Source organism: Chiloscyllium punctatum, chromosome 1 (assembly GCF_047496795.1).
Source record: "Chiloscyllium punctatum isolate Juve2018m chromosome 1, sChiPun1.3, whole genome shotgun sequence".
Classification (NCBI taxonomy): Eukaryota; Metazoa; Chordata; class Chondrichthyes; order Orectolobiformes; family Hemiscylliidae; genus Chiloscyllium; species Chiloscyllium punctatum.
This window is the reverse complement of record NC_092739.1, coordinates 42,904,896-42,924,866: the sequence shown is the minus strand read 5'-3', so window position 1 is coordinate 42,924,866 and position 19,971 is coordinate 42,904,896. Positions and strand designations below refer to the sequence as shown.

Below are 19,971 nucleotides of genomic sequence, written 5' to 3'. Positions count from 1 at the left end.
AAACAGATTTAATGTTTCGAGTCCAGTGACTCATCATTTTAATCTCTAATGAAGAGTCACTGGACTTGAAACGGTAACTCCGACTTCTTCCCGCAGATGTTTCCAGACCTGCTGAGTTTCCCCAGCAAAACAGTTTTTGTTTCAGACATCTGGCATCCACAGTTCTTTGTTTTGTTTTATTTTATTGTCTGGGTCCCTGATCTCCCATTTAAATATATGCTGCAATTACTGAGTTGGAATGTCTCCCTTTAAGCTTCCTGGAACCAAATGGCTCTACATCAAATATTAATATTTTCTTTTGCTTTACAGGATATAACGGAAGATCTATTGTATATTTGCACAGTATCGTTGCCATGTTTCATTTCAAACCGTCAGAACATATAGATCTTTTAAAATCAGCCTTCAGCCCTCAAACTCACTAACTGCCCCCACTTACCAAACCACCCCCATGCCCCTCTCATTCTTTGAAATGACACATTACAAATAGAATTCAAATTTTGAATACAGATGTATTTGATCCTTTTTTATGTGTACAGTTTTGTATATTAATCTTACAGTTATCAAAAGATGATCAAGTAAATATATCAATACTCATGGAATTAATCCAGTCCTCACACAAATAATTAAATGAATTCATATTCATACAATATCACAGTACAGGAAACTATCCTGCTATTTGTGCCATTATTATTTGTGAAACTTGGTCTCAATATTCCGTGCTTTCCCCAAACGCTTAACTTTCCAATAGCTACTTACTTCCCTGTAGAAAAGTTTCCATTCCAGCAGGAGCATTTTATATTCCAACAACCTCTTGTAAAGGTAAACATTTGTTAGTCTCTAGTCACTAATTTCTCTAATAGTAAAACAAAGGTTTTCCCATTTATCCTGTAATAACTTTAATCACGACAGAGCTCTCCTCCTTCTTGTTCTAATGAAAGGAGTTGTGTTTTTTCTAGTCTTTCCTCAAACATAAACTGCCTTGATCCTGGAATGATCACATCCATGGTCTTGCCATCCTTCCTAAACTATGCCATGCCAAACCAAATAAGATATCCTAACTGATCTAATCAATAATTTGCATAGGCTGCAGTAAAAAGTGTTCATTACATAATACATACGTAAACCTCTGTTCAAGTTAACTCAACTACTGTTTCAATTTATTGGTCAATCAGTATGCACAAATACAACATTAAGGAAATGTGCAGTGATCTCTGTTATCTGCAACAATGCGGAGTCCTCTGATGAACAGTTAAAATGGGTAAGGAACTTAAAATTTCAAAAGTTTGGCCTTACCCTTGTAGGTGAGTCATACAGTTCTGAGATGTACTGTTCCAGGTTGTGAGGTTGAATCATTTCACAAGGTTAAAAGTAATAACTGAAAGCTAGGAGAACATTTGTCTCATGAAAGTTCTGGCAGATATTAAAAGTACCATCTTTCTTTGGGTTTAGTAACACAATGTGATAACTTTGTTCTTTTAATAGATGAGAGTGATCTTTAAGATATAGCTCAGAAAATCAGATAGCTGGTTAAACAGCATAGCGGAGAACTTGCATTTTTATTGGATTCAGTTATGGGTATTATTTATATAATTATTTGGCACAATATTTGAGTATTCTAGAAGGAATGTAAATATTTTTTGTACTGCATCATATTTAATACTGAACAGCACTAAGTATTAACTAAAGTTGGTATTAATATCTGTAGGGGGAATCATAATCTCATATAAACATTGATAAAATTATACCGTTGAGAGAAGATGGTAATTAAGCATGAATCCTATGTGTCATGAAGAATGAAATCTGCATTACTGAGGTTTCTGTTTCAAGCTGTTCTTCTGATTATCTATTTGTTTTCATCAACTTCAGCAAATAATTTCTCCAGGAACTGAAATATTTAAAATATAACATATTAACCACAGTGAATATTTACATGTACACATTATGACAAAGCCAAACCACATACACAACACATTTATTTTTCAAATCCCCCTATCTTCATAATTTTAGGCAGTCTTCATTTCAAGGCCAACACTCAATATCAGTCATTTCTCTTCTTGATGGGCCAGACTCAAATATATGATAAAACAACTGAGTTCAAGACAATGACACTAGCTATTCCAAATGTCATCTGGTGAATTGACAATCACTCATTTTAGTTCAAAAAGTCAGCTATTTTGTAGTTGTTCCAGTCCCAAAATATACTTTTGCAAATTCTTAAATGGGTTTATATGCTGGCAACATAAATGTCACTTTATCGTTTCAAGGCTCAGCTAACAATGTCAGCCAGTACAATTAGGCCATTGGACAGACTGTTCTCGATTTATTTTCTTAAGCAGAGAATAGATATGCGCTTCACATATTTCATAGATACCGTGCAAATGAAAATGGCACTTCCAAAAGGCATCCTATTTAACAATGCTTATTCACAATAATACTAATGCCACAGCTATATAAAATATATGCTGTTAAATATTGTGACCCCTGAAGTAGAGCAGATTTGGCCAGAGGGGTGGGGATATGCTGGAGCAGCTTGTTCACTTTGGTTCACTGGGGTTTCATCCCAGTTGTTGTTAGGTCTTTAACCCTCACCCCTCACACCCGTTCACCACTCACACCAAACACCACATCCTCCGTGGCCCCATACATACTCGATGACATGCTCTATTATGCACAGTGTGGGCACCATATTGTAGGAAAGATGCAAATACAAAGCAACTTATGAGGATGGTTCCAGGGATTAGAAACTTCATCCATGAGAATGGACTGGAGAAGTTGGGTCTGTTTTCCCTGGAGGGAAGAAGGTTAAGAGGAATTCTGATTGAGGTATCAAAATGAGCGGCTTGTCAGAGTAGAAAGGGAGAAGCTGTTTCTACTTGTAAAAAAAAACAAGAACGAGAGGGCATAGATTTATAGTGATGTGTAAATGAAGCAAGAGTGAGGAGAGAAAAAGCATTTTTTATATAGTGAATTATTAGGGTATGTCATGCATTGCATGGAATGTGATGGAGATAGGTTCAATTGAGGCATTCAAGATGGGTTTGGATAGTAATGGTGTGCAGGGATTTGGGGAGAAGGCAGGGGATTGGCACTAGATGATACAGATGGTGCAGGCATGTTCTGCACCATAATAATTCAATAACTCTGTGTCAACTGCATGGTCAATTACCTGGTGTGTAAGATGGGAAGACTTTGGGAGGCTTGGAGATTAAAAAATAGACATCAAACAGTTTTTCAATCTTAAACATTTACTGATGAAAAAAAAACTCCCATTCATAAATCTATTTCAAGCTTTAAAATCTCTAGTGGTTAATCTCTTATACAAACAAACAAACAAACTTCTATTCAGTCTGCACTTCAAATTCTTTAATGGCCTTGCTAAGCTGTCAGTCAAACTGTGAAATCAGAACCTTGTGCAGAGATAATAATAGCTTCTGAAGCCAAGTAATCATAATGACATGAAAGCTCTCATGGAACTGTTAGCTCAGAGTTATCTTGAAACTGTACAACTAGATGCTGGTGGTTTTCAAACCTCCTCCTGTCTATGACAGCAGTCCAGCATTATGTGGACAGTTATACCATTGTTGAAGAGCATTTATGAGCACTTTACGAAGGCTAAGGCCCTTGTAACAGCCAAAATGGAGTAATAACTGCATTGAGTTTGGCTTCCTCTCCTGTGTGAATATTCCTCCTCCCTTTCCCCTAATGTCAAAAATGTAATCTGTCAGAAGTAGAGCTGGGATTTCTCCATTTGGGTCCCAGGCACCAATATTAAAGGTCCACAGATTCTGCCTGACACCATAAAAAATTCAGCTCCGAGCAACCTTAGTGTCGTCGCCATACCTTTGTGTACATTTGTCCAATGGAAAGAACTAATGTCCATATTTGCTTGTATTACTTTCACAAACGTGCCTTTGAGGCTATCCAGAAGGTCAATTTCAACTCTCTCCCATTTCCTCTAACTGTCAAAACACCATCATGTCGAAATTTCCTCTGATCCTGCTCTGCTGTTCACAGAACTTACTAAAGTGCAATACAATTGGCAAGCACTTTCATATTTTTAACATTGAAATAAGCAATCTTGGGTGACTCATAGTTTCTAATTGCCATAAGCAGCTTTTGACTTGTATGTTCTCACTTGTTTGTCACATCTCACTTGGCCTCAGATTTCACTCTTTTTTGGTTTTACCCAACTACACCTCCACTCTTTCCCACTTTACCTTCTGCCTTGGAAGGACTTCTTAATTTTTCTTAAATATCTGGTCAGCTACATGTTTTTAAACATGTACCAACTATTGCATTTCATACTGACAGTCAATATTTCATAAAGACATAAAACTCATCAGCACTTGCTGGCAATAATCAGTTCAGATCAGGCCCCCTTTCCCCTCAGGATAGCTGCTCCTCATTGTTTCATGTGGGTCTTCAGCTTTACACAATTACCAACTCCTTTCTCTGATATTGGGCAAGACATGAACTGAACTCTGTTGTTAATAGATTTTATCCTGCCAATGTTTATTGTAGGAGGGACCTCCCATCAGAACTGAAGTTCCTGCTGATAGTAAACAGCATATGCACAAAAGGATAAAGATTCAAGTTTTCTAATATATGTCGAAAAAATCATGCAGCAACTTGCATTTTCTGTAAATGTCACAATTATTTCCTGTCAGTCTTTAATCATCTTGCTTCAGATGTCACAATCAAATATATCTCCTAACCCAGTAACATCAATACCACAAAAGATACTATTATCTGTAAGATGTGAAAAATGCAGCAAACCTCCGATGTATCATTCCAGTGTCATAAATATTTAAAGTAATGATAGAGGAAAAGGCACTTATTTCATGTGAGGTCAAGTAGATAGTTTTGTTGAAGAAAGTTTGTAAATTCACACGAAGCTATAAATTTACAAGCACCTGACAGTCTGCGAACGTCTCTCAATTAATGTGAGAATTAATGCTTGAAATTAGTGTGTGATTGACCTTAAATATATTTATTTACAGAAATTCGACTCTGTATCCTTAACGAATGTGGATATCTAATGAAGGTTCACCTGAATAGAGTATAAGTACAAATAACAAAGTACAAATAAAAAAATCTACATGGAAGTAGATTTAGGAGGTAATTCACTGACTTTGGAGAGCACAGAGTTTGCTGGTGGGATATAGTTTGCAAGGATAGTGCAGTTCAGTTTTGGTCCTTTGGGGAGAGAAATGATGACAGCATAATTAAAAATAACAAAGGGTAACATCTGAAGCAAAAGCACTGCTTATAATATTGACTGACAGAACAGCAAGAAGGCAAGGTGGGTGGAGACCAAGGTGAGTGATCAACAGTTTAGTTGGAATAGAATAGATGAAAAAGGAATTAAGACTCAGGAACAAAATGAGCTTAGAGGAAATAATGACAAGAGACAGAAATGATGTTCAAGGAGGATACAACTTAAGGACTAAGATGGTGGGAGCATTGGGGAGTTTGGCCAGGTGAGTTTTTGGAAGGGAAGAATATGTCAGAGGATGGTCTTGATCTTATTGGCAAAGAAATTCATCACCTCCTCACACTCATTATGGAGGTTATGGTGGAGGGGACAAAGAATGGAAAGCGCTTTAAGAAAACAGTTTGCATGAAGCTGGGAGGAACTTTTCCATTCGTTATTTAAAAAAAAGGTAACATTGCTCAAGTCTCAATCCCTCATTAGAAAGAGAGAAACGACTGATGGAGAGATTAACCACTCTCTCAGGTGAGGGGAGAGGTTGAGAAACCAGGACCTTCATGGTGACGTCTGCTAGGGCAGTGATTGGACACACACAGTTGACATCACTGCATTGCAATACAGCCATCTGAGCTAACCAATCCCTAATAAGGTTCAATTAGGGCCTGCAATTTTTATGCAGTCACGAAGGACCAATTGCAATTGATCTCAAAGAGAACAAATTTCATTTCAGAACTATTTGTCAGGAGCATGAAAAGCAAAAATATTTAGTCCATCATGACACTAACATATGGTTTGTAAGATGATTTATCTAGATTTACTGCGTCAATGCTAAATCTAATGTTAATAACTGATAGCAGGATTGGAAAACACTTACATTCCCCAGCTCACTCACATTTGGAATATAATTCAGCAAAAAATAATAGAAAAGAATTGCAACATGTTCCTATGGTTCCACAGTCCAATAACATTAAATTAATACTTAAGATTAAGCTGCTGAAAAGCAATGTAATTGTCAGACCAGCAATGAAACCTGGTTTTAAGAATGCCCATACGTTCAGAACAAGAAAATAAATGAAAATTGTCACGTGCATTTTGTAGGAAACCTCTGGAAGACTTAGAAAACACTTTAGTTGAGAAGATAATCATCAAAGCCTTTTGTCTGTGTGTTGCAGTATTATACTGAAGAGTTATTTTTTGTGAACTACACTTTTTATTGGACTGACTTCAAATATCAGGCAGAATGATTGAATTTACAACTTTTCTCCACCTGTGCAAGATGCTATATATTTGTACGTTGTTAAATTGATATTTACCTCTGGTTTCCTACATCCTAAAGCCTCTATGTATTTCTTGAAAGATATTGTTGCTTGAAGTCCTCTTATTTCTTCATCCTTCACAGAAAACAATAATTTAGAAAGGAGACAGATCTGATTACTGATCACCACACTCCTATTTTCCCACTTGCTTCTTCCTTCCACCAGTTCTCATCTATCCTCAAATATTACCATTGCCCAACGTGGTCAACATATCCACGTACCCAGTGCTATGGCACAGAGAAGGATGTTCTAGCAACTGTTTCCTACTTACTTTCTGATGCAGGTAATTAACCATATTTTACAAAGGATCAATGGCACCTCTCTCCATTTAAGAGACAGTGTGTTATTTCTGAAGTTATCAAATTTTGGATCATGGGGATTAGACAACTAGGGGCACAAGTTCTGAGGTAGCAATGGTGGCTACGCAATGGACACTCAAATTTGACAATCCTGGGATTGCTTGCAAAGCTCCTTTTTATAGGCAAAATGTGTTTTTTCCTGTGGACTCCAAGGCCTGATTGCTGGCAAGAGACCCTGCAAAGTGTTAGGTATCTTGGAGCTGTACTTTATTGTGCAAGTATCACTGTTGTTTGAACAGCTACATTGTGCAGCAACTCCACCCCAACCAGTCCTCCACCAGATATTATCCTTTGAGGTCTTAACAAATAAGTCTTATAGAGGCAGAGATTAATGATTACTTTCTCCTGGGTGGCACAGTGGTTAGCATTGCTGCCTCACAGCACCAGGGAGCCAGGTTCAATTCCCACTTCATGTGACCGTCAGTGAGCACTTTACACATTCTTCCTTGTCTGCGTGGGTTTCCTCCAACTGCTCCAGTTTCCTCCCACAATCTAAAGATGTGCAGGTAGGGTGAATTGGTCATGCTAAATTGCCCGTAGTATTAGGTGTGTTAGTCAGGGGTAAATATAGGGTAGGGGAATGGTCCTGGATGGGTTACTCTTTGGAGGGTCAGTGTGGACTTATTGGGCCAAATGGCCTGTTTCCACACTGTAGGAAATCTAATCTAATGTCTTAAAGGACTTTATAGTCAATTAAGTACTTTCAAAATGTAGTCTCTGTTGTACTGTAGGGAATGCAGCAGTCAGCACAGAATAAGCTCTCAAAAACAGCAATGTGATAAGGATTACATAATCTGTTTTCTTTTTGTTAATTGAAGGATAAATATTATCTGGACACCAATAATAATTCCTCTGCCTCTTGTTCAGAATAGCATCTTGGGATGTTTTACAACCACCTGAGTCTCAGTTAAATATCTCATCTGAAAATCAGCATCTCCCCTCAGGATTGCATCATAATGTCAACCTTGATTTTGTGTTCAAGTCCTGGGGCGGAATCTTCTGGGCCTATCTGGAGCTTTAAGAAGAGTGGGCCAGGAACTAGATTGGCGGGAGGTAAAAAAATCCGATTCCAGGAGGGTGAAAGTTTTAATATTAAAGTTCTCAGGCGGGTCAGATCTCTCATGCCTCATGGTCACCAACCTCTTTAGTAAGTCATGAATATTCACCAGCATTACATTCACAGGCTCAATTTTGTTAGGCATAAAACAGCAAACACATGATCACTATATACATAAGGCACGTATCTGGCAGGGTCAGTCTTTATGTAAGCTCCAGTGAGTGAAAACTCCTCACTATCTTGACTCCTTCACAATCAGGCTGTTGTTTCTTTGCACAAGTGTTTAAAGTGCAATGGGTGAAGTTTGACCAAGTCAACCATCTCAGTCATATGAGATCTTCTTCTGGAAGGTAAATGATTATGGTACAAGGGGTGAGATCTGACTGGGGTGGCAGCAGCTCACGAGCAGCCTCAGTCATATGCAGTTTGCCTTCCTATCATTAACGAATGCCATTGTTCAGGGTGAAGGCTGACTAGGCGCACTAGTCTGATCAGAGTGGTGCTGGAAAAGCACAGCAGGTCAGGCAGCATCCAAGGAGCAGGAAAATCGATGTTTCAGGCAAAAGCCCTCCATCAGGAGTAGAGGCATAGTGCCTGCAGGATGGAGAGATAAATTGGGGGGGGGGGGGGTCGTAGTGGTGGGGGTGGGGAGAAAGTAGCATAGACTACAATAGGTGAATGGGGATGGGGATGGAGGTGATAGGTCAGAGAGGAGGGTGGGGAAAGGTAGCAAAGAGCACAATGGGTGATTGGGGGTGGGGATGAAGGGGATAAGTCAGAGAGGAGGGTGGAGTGGATAGGTAGAAAGGAAAATAGGCAGGTAGCCACACTGGCTGAAGCCAGCACACCTGACTGAGATAGGCAAGATTCATGGGGACCCGGGCGGTGCACTCAACTAGGAAATTGAAAGGAACAGTACAGAGTGGAACTTAACATATGTAGTTGTGAGATGGAGTAGTTCCTGGGGAATGACGGGAGCAAACTGGGATGCAGAGGATAGACTCAGAGCAATAGGGGCAAAGGGGACAAGGAAAGGTGTAGAACACAATGGAGTAATTAGACGTCTGAGAAAGGAGAATGAGCAGGTGAGCTTGAATAATGGGGCAATATTAGAGTAAAGCTGGGCATGGGGCTCTGTGCTGGGATTGTGAGATAGTGATAGCATGAGATTGCCTCTAGCAAAGGTCTTTCACCTGATTCAGCAATGCTGATATTATCTCCTATAACATAAGAAACTGGGCATGGATATTATGATATTGAAGAATCCAAAACCATTTATTATAACAAACTATGAAATGCAAATGTTACATTCCTTAGGCATAGAAGAGTCTGGCCTAACATTAAACTAAACTAGAGCAGCAGGCTTCTAGTACAGCGTACTAGTACAAGTGATCCAAGGTAAGGTGGAATATGAAAGTTTTACACCCTCAGGTCATAAACAGCTCTGTAACAATGTTATCATGAGCATGTCTCTATTGACAAACTGAGCATGAGACATTAGTCTCAAGAGGAGACTGCAGAAGGACAGACATGCGGCCATTGGAAAGGAAAAAGCTATCCACAGTGGGGGGAGAAGGGGAGTATATTCTAGAGGGGCATAATGGAAGGTGAATCACTTAAAGGAAACATTTACAATCACAATCTTGCTCTTCATCAGCTTTCAAGCAAAGGCCTCTCAGAGATTGTACAGTCCAAATGGGAAGGACTCCAAGTCTGTTTGCTCATGTTCCTGCCCAGCACAAACACATTTATCACAGGCAATCACATCAAAACAGAAACGGAAAAGTACTACCTCACAGGCACTCAGTGAAGGAATTAATACCAAAGGGAATCACTCACTACAGAATTAAGATTAGATTTCCTACAGAATGGAAACAGGCCCGTCGCCCAACCAGTCCACACCGACCCTCTGAAGAGTAACCCACCTAATACTACGGGCAATTTAGCATGGCCAATTCCCCTGACCTGCATATCTTTGTGACTGTGGGAGGAAACCAGAGCACCTGGAGGAAACCCATGCAGACACAGAGAGAATGTGCAAACTCTACACAGACCGTTGCCCGAGGCTGGAATCGAACCTGGGATCCTGGTGCTGTGAGGCAGCAGTGCTAACCACTGAGCCACTGTGCCGCCCCTAAGTTACATAAATTCTTGCAGCTCCACACACCAACATTCCAACTAACTCCAGTCATTCATTAACCTTTTGACAAGAAGGGCACTCAAGAATCACCATTCTCAAGAAAAACAAGATTCCACCTCTGGCATGGGACTTCCACACAGAAATGTTTGATAAAAATCAAGAGTGCTTCCAACTGAGCTAGGACGAATATTCATTAAACAGCAGCTTGGACTAACAGCCTCCATGGGCACAGAAATGAATGCTAGCACTTGTGATAATATTAAAATGTATTTGCATTATGTCTTTCTATTCCATGTGCAAACCAGACCGTACATTTACAAACCAAACTGTTGAATTTTGAAACCTTGATGTAAAATAGAGCTGAGACAGTGATATGTTCAAGGTTAGTGTTTCCACATTAGCACCCTTTATATCCATTATGATCACCAACTAAATATAGTTTATCATCATTCATTGACAATTCTCTTTTAATTTCTTTTTAAATAGCCTTTCTATAGAAACAGACTCTGGACGGAGATCCAGGCTGAATCAATAATATTTTATCATATCATTAATACCTTGAACAATGTAAAAGTTAGGTTGTTGTTAGTTCCCTGTATGTGGTGTGTGTGCCTGGGAAATCTGTGACGTATTTATCCCAAAGCCATTTTTTGTAGTTATTCCATGAAAGCCTAATGGTTAATATGAAACAGGGAGAACTCCTGAAGTTGATTGGATTGAATAGTATAGAAATGTTGTCGCAGAGAAAGGGAACACTCATCCTGTTGTACCTATGTCAGTTATTTCTTGAGCTCCTCAGCTAGTCCCACAATTAAGTCTGTAATATTATTAATTCCATTTGTTTTTATCTTCATGTAGGCTGCCATCACTGCTGGTTTCTGCCTATTGGATTCCTCTTTTAAATGGCACGGTGGGGGGAGGCTGGTCGCACAGTCACTTTCAATGCCATTAAGATCACTGACAGCAGGTGCACTGCAGTCATTTGAACTTGACTTGCTGGAGTTTCTATTTCTTCAGTCTCCCTTGTTGGGCAGTGCTCCATCTAGTGGCCAATCTTTGAACTGGCAAATTTCACCCTCTCTTTTCCCAAACAGGCTAAGGGCAAATTTTACTCGAATTAAACAGACAACAGCGTACTGATCACCAGCTTTACATCTGTCCTGCACTGGAAATGAAAATCAGACAACATGGACAATGGCTGCTGATTTGCTAATACCTGTTTTACACTGTCACAAAATCAAAGTTACTCCTATTTACTTGAGTTCAAATCTGTTTTAAGTCTAGAATCTGTACAAACCCTTACAAGAGTTCATGTTCCACTAATAAAGCTACAGAACTACTGTCTACAATTATTGTTTGACTCAAACAACAGCTGTTGTTTTCTGATGTGAATGCATGAATAGAAATTCAGTCTGTCAACATAAACACAGCTGTACACTTTAAACAAAATCTTGCAAGATATGAAGGATTTTGACAACATGATAAAGTGCTAACTAAATGCAAGTCTCATTTAATTTAATTCAACTCAATTCATGACTGTAGTAACTGTCCCATATATGGTTCCTGCATCTGATCACTATTGAGTGATCCTGATGTAAAATGTCAACATAATATCCTCCATGGTCAGTTAAGTTCCTGACATTCTCTATCTAAGTCAGATGTAAAATGTTGTCCCTTAGACGAGCCACCAGTGAGTGGATGGTATCCATTACACTGTTACCCAGCATGAGTCAGTTGTTTCTAGAGGTTGCATTAATGTGTAATCAAGCTAATTCACACACTCAAATTCCTAATATTGCCAAAATATAAAAGGCAACACTTCCATCAATAAAATGCCCAACAATCAGTACTCTCTTGTAGGTATCATTTAATATATTTTGGATATATGTTTATCTGTTCATTCACAAGACATGTTAGGAAGTTAAATTCGAGGAGACTGTTACTAGAAAATGGTAAGTCAATCAGTCAATTAAAAGCAACTAAATTTCATGAGAAAAACAATCACAAATAGAAGTTATGAATTGACATTATCAGAGTTTCCCTTTTATTTCTGTTTGCTATTCCCACATTCTGCCTGCAGTAGTAAGGAAGTTAGTTTCTATTGGAAGACTATGCTTCTTAAATTGGTGACAAGTAGGAATACTAAACTGATACCTGCTAAAGGCACACCACATAAGAAAAGAATGAGTTTACCCACTAAATTGGATGATTTGGTTATTAATTTGCAAAAGTAAACGTTATAAATTAGTACCTTCTCTCCAGCTCCTTCAGGTAAAATTATTTTGTCTTTCTCAGCCACTAAATTGGGATCAACCAGAGGTTCATCAGCTCTTCTTTTTGTCCATGTCTTTCGGTCCAAATACCAGGCTCCATATATATATTTATCCCCATATGGCTGGGTGGATTCCTACCATAATATCAACACAATGCTACTTCACTGAGTTTTCATTTTATGTCCATGTGAAAAATTGCATATGAAAATTCACTTTGAATAAATTGCTTATTCATTAAAAATGAAGTAAATAATAACAATTGAGTTAAAATACACTATAACAGAAACCTAACTTTAATTAAAGTATATGTTAAAGTGAATCCAATCTGAGCGCGTATTCTCATTGATACATCAGTTCCTGTTTAAAGTTCTTTTGGAGATAAGCAAAAGTAAGTTCAAAAACGAATTTGTCCTGCATCAGAGTGACTGTTGCCTTCTCCTTGAATGCAGCCAGCAGTAATACTGACACAAGGTATGATCGCATTATTTAATACATGATTTACTTGCATTAAAATTCCTTGAGAGCAGATTTCATCAAAGATCAGCTCATCAAATACGCCTGGTTTAGTAACTCAGTGCTCCTAAATAGTCTGCTTTCTTAAGACAGCCATACCAAGTATGGCTTCTAAGCAGGATAACGAAGACATGCAGGTTAACTATAAATTGTAAATGCCAATTAATTTATACTCTAATTCCTTACTTCGTATACAAAATCAACAATTACACAGAAACGTAACACAAAACAAAATATACCAATTGTCTTAGTACAAAATATTTCCCAGGTCTCTTAGAATACCATATTCACTTTGCCCCCCCTCATATTGTGAGGGATATTGAGGCTTTGGTAAAACTACCAAAAAAGGACAGAAAATTGATTCTCAGTTTCGAGCACCTTAACTACCAAGATAGTTTCAAACAGCAAGGCTTGTGTATATTAAAGAATAGTCAACTCAAAGTTAATTTGATTTAAGTTCTGTAAATTAATAGATTATTAGGTAGCGTGTTTGTGTGGTCAAATAGTTCAACCAGGCCAATCGGGGAAGATAAGAAGTCAGGCTTATATATTTATAGAATCATAGAGTTATATTCGAACTGAATTAAGCTGAAATTTACAACGACACAAGTTTCTGGAGAAACTTAGCAGGTCTAGCAAAATCTGTGGAGAAAAGTCAGAGTTAATGTTTCATGTTACTGGACTCAAAACATTAGCTCTCCTTTCTCTCCACAGATGCTGCCAGACCTGCTGAGTTTCTCCAGAAGTTTACGTTTTTTTGTCAGATTTCCAGCATCTGTAGCTCGATGTTTTATTTAAGCTGGGTGTCAGATGGTTCTTCTGTTCCTTGTAGGTAGCACATGTTCCTTGGAATATGTGGTCAGTTTGTTTGGAGAACATTAATTCATTGCATATTTTCAAAAAGAGCAGGACAGCTTTCTTGTTGTATCAGTGAATGCTCCATACAAGAGGTACATATTCTGTATAGGTCAATGATATCTTGGACTAGTTTTGAACTCCCAAACGGTTAGAGAAGGACTACTTGTATATTTTATCTTAAACGGCCTGGAGTTTTATCTAATTTTTCACATCTCCAGGGGTTTCTATGGCTCTGGGTAGGTAGTAAGTGTATATTTTGTGGACACAAAGAATTATAGCTACTGTGTATGAGACAGATTAGATAAACAAACCGGTCTTTTTCTGCCATGATTTTCTAATGTTCTTTTCCACTTCTATTTCAACACATATTTCTTATGTTTGTTAGGAGAATAAGTCTACCAGGAGGTATCTACCTTGCAACCTGATGCAAACGTTCAGTTTGGGAGCCCCACATTTTACTGGATCGAATATTGTAGACTATCAGTTCATCTGGTGTTGCCCAAGAAGGACAAACATTAATCCTTGTCTTAGAATACTGATTGAGTCACTGCATACATTCCAGAATTTGTGACATAACTACAAAACAGAGGTCAAATAGAGATGTACAGCATGGAAACAGACCCTCCGATCCAACCTGTCTATGCCAACCAGATATCCCAATCCAATCTAGTCCCACTTGCCAGCACCCAGCACATATCCCTCCAAACCCTTCCTATTCATATGCCCATCCAAATGCCCTTTAAATGCTGAAAGACTTTTTTTTTCCCTGCGGACTCTCAAGATTTCTCAAGAAAATATTTTGTTTATTGTGGCTACTATTTCATTGTCACTAACTCTATTTGTGAGATGCAGCTATCGTGTCTGTATGTCTGTTGACCTACAGGGTCTTTGCAATCATAGCAGCAGAATTAGAAACATTCATCAAACCAACTCCCCATTAAACTTAATGCCACGTCACAGGAGGGAAGCTTAAAGTTCAAAAGTACCACAGTATTTAAATTGGCTCAAGTCAACAGCCCTAAGATGGCAACAAAAACTGTTCCTTACAGTAACTAACACACAGTTCATTAATATAAACACAGTAATTTGCAAGGAATTCATGACATGTGACTTTAAGTTTTCCTGGATCCAAGTTAGTGAGGTATTGGTTTGTTGTCAGGCTTCCCTCCCTTTCCACTTTGCAGCCACTGGCCTCTCCCATTCTGAGCTCACCTGGAAGATGTCCACTTCTATCAGCCTCACCCTGCAAACTGGCTCCATCCACCAACGATCCCTGGCCTTGCTCTGCACATTCACTCACCAGCTCCCTCCCTCCCCACCCCAGGCCATCATCTGTAAATTCATTCCCCCCACCTAGCTTCACCCCTGCAGATTCACATCCCCTGACTCATTGCCACTACCTCCACACCCCCTCCTACTGCAACCAAAGTACAAACTTGAAACATAAGTAGGTCCTCTGAGACTGATTCAATATAATCATGGCTGATCCTCTATCTGGATGCCATATTCCTGTTTTCTCCCATATCCCTTGATGCCTTTAATATCTAAAAAACTAACATTATCTTTCTTGAATATACTCAGTGATAAAGACAGACTTTTGTGATAAACTAATGCCACTAGTTGGTCATCCTCTGAGTGAAGAAATGTTTCCTTATCTGAGTCCTAAATGGGTTAACCCATGTCATAAAATCATAGAACCACTACATTGCAGGAAGAGGCATTTGGCCCAAGGAGTCCACACTGAAAAGCATCCCATCCAGACGTGGCCACCAGGCCAATCCACCTAACCTACACACCATGAGACTGTGCCCCTGGTTCTGGACTCGCCAACCAAGGAAAACATCTTCCCTGCATCTGGTCTGTCCAGCCCTGTGAGAATGTTATACATTTCAATCAGATTCCCACTTATCTTTCTGAACTCTCGTCAATACAGGTTCAATTGACTCTCACACGACAGTCCTGCTAATCCCCAGTGTCAGCCCAGAGAATCTTTGCTGCGATCCCTCTATGACAAATATCCTGTCTTAATTTTGGAGACCAAAACTGTACACAGTACTCCAGGTGTGGTCTCACAAAGGCCCTGCATAATTGCAGTATAACAACTCTCCTTCTGAACTCAAATCCTCTTACAATAAAGGTCATCACGCCACCCACCTTCCTAAATGCTTGCTGCAGCCGCCTGTTCACTTTCACTGCTTGGTGTACAATGACACCCAGATTCTTTTGGAGATCCACAATTCCAATATATTCCATTAAATAATACTTCGCTTTTTTGTTTTTCAGACTGAAGTTTACAACTTCATATTTAACCACATTGTACTGCATCTGCCATGTGTTTGCCCGCACAAGCAAATTGTTTGGATCGTTCTGAAGCCTCCTTTGATCATCCTCACAACGTAATCCCACCTTGTTTCCCAGCAAACTTGGAAATAGTACATGTGGTTCTCTCACGAAGTCATTTAAATATGTATATTTTTGTATATCATGAATTACTGGGGCCCAAGCAATGATCCATGTGGTAGTCCACTAATCACTGCCTCTGTCACCCAGATAAAGACCCATTTATTCCCACTCTTTGTTTCTGACCTATCGACCAGTTCTCAGTTCATGCCAGTATATTATCCTCAATCCCATGTGTTTTAATATTACCCACGAGCCTCTTACGTAGGGTCTTAGCAAAAGCCTTCTCAAATCCAAATACACCATATCCACAGGTTCTCCCTTTTATATTCTATTAGTTACATTCTCAAAAAAATTCAAGTAGATTAGTTAACCATGATTTCACTTTCATAAACCCACGATGACTTCGTTTATTCCCATTAATGCTTTCCACGTGTTCTGTTATCACATCTTTTATAATACTCTTGCATTTTCTCCACTGATAACAAGAGTCCAAAGGCAGTATGTTTCTGTTAGTGTGAAGAACAAGGCTGGTGGGTGCAGGGAATGCTAGATGACTAGAGAAATTGAGGCTTTGGTCAAGAACAAGAAGGAGGCATATGGTAGGTATAGGCAGCTGGGATTGAGCAAATCCCTTGAGGAGTGTAAAGGCAGTATGAGTATACTCAGGAGGGCAAAAAGAGGACATGCAATAGCTTTGGCAAATAGGATTAAGGAAAATCCAAAGAGACTCTACAAATACATTAAGGGTAAAAGAGTAATTAGGGAGAGAACAGGGTCCCTTAAAGATTAACAAGACCAAATATGTATGGAACCGCAGGATATGGTGAGATACTAAACAAGTATTTCACATCAGTATTTATTCTCCAGAAGGGTATGGAAGCTGGAGAACTTGGATAAATAAATAGTGACAGCTTAAAAAAAACTCAATCAAATTAGTAAGATACTATTTCCCACACCCAAGGTAATGTTGGCTAACCCTAATCAGTCCTTGCTCTTCCAAATACATTTAAATCCTATCCTTCAGAATCCCTCCAATAATTACACACCACTGACGTCAGGCTCACTGGCCTATAATTCCCTGGCTTTTCCTTACCACCTTTCTTAAATAGTTGCAACACGTTAGCCACCCTCTCCAGCTTAAAAAGTGTCCATAATACAGATGGGGAAGTGCCAGATGTCTTAAAATGCATAAAGGTGGATAAATCCCTGGGGCCTGATCAAGTATATCCTAGGACTTTGTGGGAAGCTAGAGAAGAGATTGCTGGGCCCCTTGGTGAGATAATTGTATCATCAATAGCCAGGGGAGAGGGGCCAGAAGACCAGAGGGTGGCTAACGTGTTGCAACTATTTAAGAAAGGTGGTAAGGAAAAGCCAGGGAATTATAGGCCAGTGAGCCTGACGTCAGTGGTGTGTAATTATTGGAGGGATTCTGAAGGATAGGATTTAAATGTATTTGGAAGAGCAAGGACTGATTAGGGTTAGCCAACATTACCTTGTGTGTGGGAAATAGTGTCTCACTAATTTGATTGAGTTTTTTATGAATAAGTGACAAAGACGATTGATTAAGGCAGAGCGGTAGATGTTGTTTACATGGATTTCAGTAAGGTGTTCATCAAGGTTCTGCATGGTAGACTGGTTAGCAAGGTTAGATCACATGGAATCCAGGGAGACCTAGCCATTTGAATACAAAGTTGCCTTGAAGGTAGGAGACAGAGGGTGGTGGTAGAGGGTTGATTTCAGACTGGAGGCCTGTGACCAGCGGTGTGCCACAAGGATCGGTGCTGGGTCCAGTGATTTTTTTCTCATTTATATAAATGACTTGGATGAGAATATAGACGGCATGGTTAGTCAGTTTAGGGATGACACCAAAATTGGTAGCATTGCAGACAGTGAAGAAGGTTTTCGAAGATTACAAACTGATCTTGATCAAAGATCTTGATCTTTTTCAGAATGGCAGCCGGTGACGAGCGGTGTCCCGCAGGGTTCGGTGCTGGGGCCACAGCTGTTCGCATTATATATTAATGATTTGGATGAGGGAACCGGGGGCATTCTAGCGAAGTTTGCCGATGATACAAAAGTTAGGTAGACAGGCAGGTAGTACTGAGGAAGTGGGGAGGCTACAGAAGGATCTAGACAGGTTGGGAGAGTGGTCCAGGAAATGGCTGATGGAATTTAACGTGAGCAAGTGCGAGGTCTTGCACTTTGGCAAAAAGAATATAGGAATGGACTACTTTCTAAATGGTGAGAAACTTAATAAAGCCAAAGCACAAAGGGATCTGGGAGTGCTAGTCGAGGATTCTCTAAAGGTAAACATGCAGGTTGAGTCTGTGATTAAGAAAGCGAATGCAATGTTGTCTCTTATCTCAAGAGGGTTGGAATATAAAAGCAGAGATGTACTACTAAGACTTTATAAAGCTCTGGTTAGGCCCCATTTGGAGTACTGTGTCCAGTTTTGGTCCCCACACCTCAGGAAGGACATACTGGCACTGGAACGTGTCCAGCGGAGATTCACACGGATGATCCCTGGAATGACAGGTCTAGCATATGAGGAACGGCTGAGGATACTGGGATTGTATTCGTTGGAGTTTAGAAGATTAAGGGGAGATCTAATAGAGACGTACAAAATAATACATGGCTTTGAAAAGGTGGATGCTAGAAAATTGTTTCTGTTAGGCGAGGAGACTAGGACCCGTGGACACAGCCTTAGAATTAGAGGGGGTCATTTCAGAACGGAAATGCGGAGACATTTCTTCAGCCAGAGAGTGGTGGGCCTGTGGAATTCATTGCCACGGAGTGCAGTGGAAGCCGGGACGCTAAATGTCTTCAAGGCCGAGATTGATAGGTTCTTGTTGTCTAGAGGAATTAAGGGCTACGGGGAGAACGCTGGCAAGTGGAGCTGAAATGCGCATCAGCCATGATTGAATGGCGGAGTGGACTCGATGGGCCGAATGGCCTTACTTCCACTCCTATGTCTTATGGTCTTATGGTCTTAAATGGGTCAACGGGCTGAAAAATGGCAGATGGAGTTCAATCTGGATAAATGCAATATATTGCACTTTGATACAACAAACAAGGAAAGGACCTTTACAATTAATGGTAGGGCCTGGCAAAGTATTATAGAACAGAGGGATCTAGGGGTACTGGTACATAATTTTTTGAAGTTTGCATCAGATGTAGACAGTGCAGTTAAAAAGCATTTGGCTCGACATCATAGCTCAGTCCTTTGAGTATAGAAGTTGGGAAGTCATGTTGAGGTTGTACAGGAGATTGGTGAGACCTCTTCTGGAATACTGTGCCCACTTCTGGTCGCTCAGTTATAAGGAGGATATGTCAAGCTGGAGAGGTTCAGAAGAGATTTCCCAGGATGTTGCCGGGTATGGAAAGTTTGTGTTATAAAGCAATGCTGGATAGGCTGGGAGTTTTTTTACTGGAGTATAAGAGATTGAGAGGCGATCTGATAGAAGTTTATAAAATAATGAGAGGTATAGATTAGATTGGATTCCCTACAGTATGGTAACAGACCCTTCAGCCCAACAAATCCACACCGACCCTCTGAAGAGTAACCCACCCAGACCATTTCCCTCTGACTAATGCACCTTACACTATGGGCAATTTAGCATGGCCAATTCACCTGACATGCACATTTTTGGACTGTGGGAGGAAACCAGAGCATCCAGAGGAAACCCACGCAGACACTAGAGGGCATAGGTTTAGGATGTGAAGGAAAAATGTGAGGCAAAAGTGAGGACTGCAGATGCTGGAAACCAGAGTTTAGATCAGTGTGGTGCTGGAAAAGCACAGCAGGTCAGGCAGCATCCAAGGAGCAGGAAAATCGACGTT

General features: G+C 39.8%; 1 protein-coding gene across 1 annotated transcript in view; it reads right to left on the bottom strand.

Moving 5' to 3' along the window:
• Positions 1–525: 525 nt before the first annotated feature.
• Positions 526–19,971, bottom strand: part of LOC140455894 (protein FAM47E) — a 38,032-nt gene continuing 18,586 nt past the window's right edge. The window contains exons 6-8 of the mRNA XM_072550696.1: positions 12,336–12,491; positions 6,526–6,603; positions 526–1,885 (exon numbers count right to left, since the gene is read on the bottom strand). Of these exons, the coding sequence (XP_072406797.1) occupies positions 1,844–1,885; positions 6,526–6,603; positions 12,336–12,491 (276 nt within the window). The 3' untranslated portion in view covers positions 526–1,843. The remainder of the gene's footprint in view (positions 1,886–6,525; positions 6,604–12,335; positions 12,492–19,971) is intronic.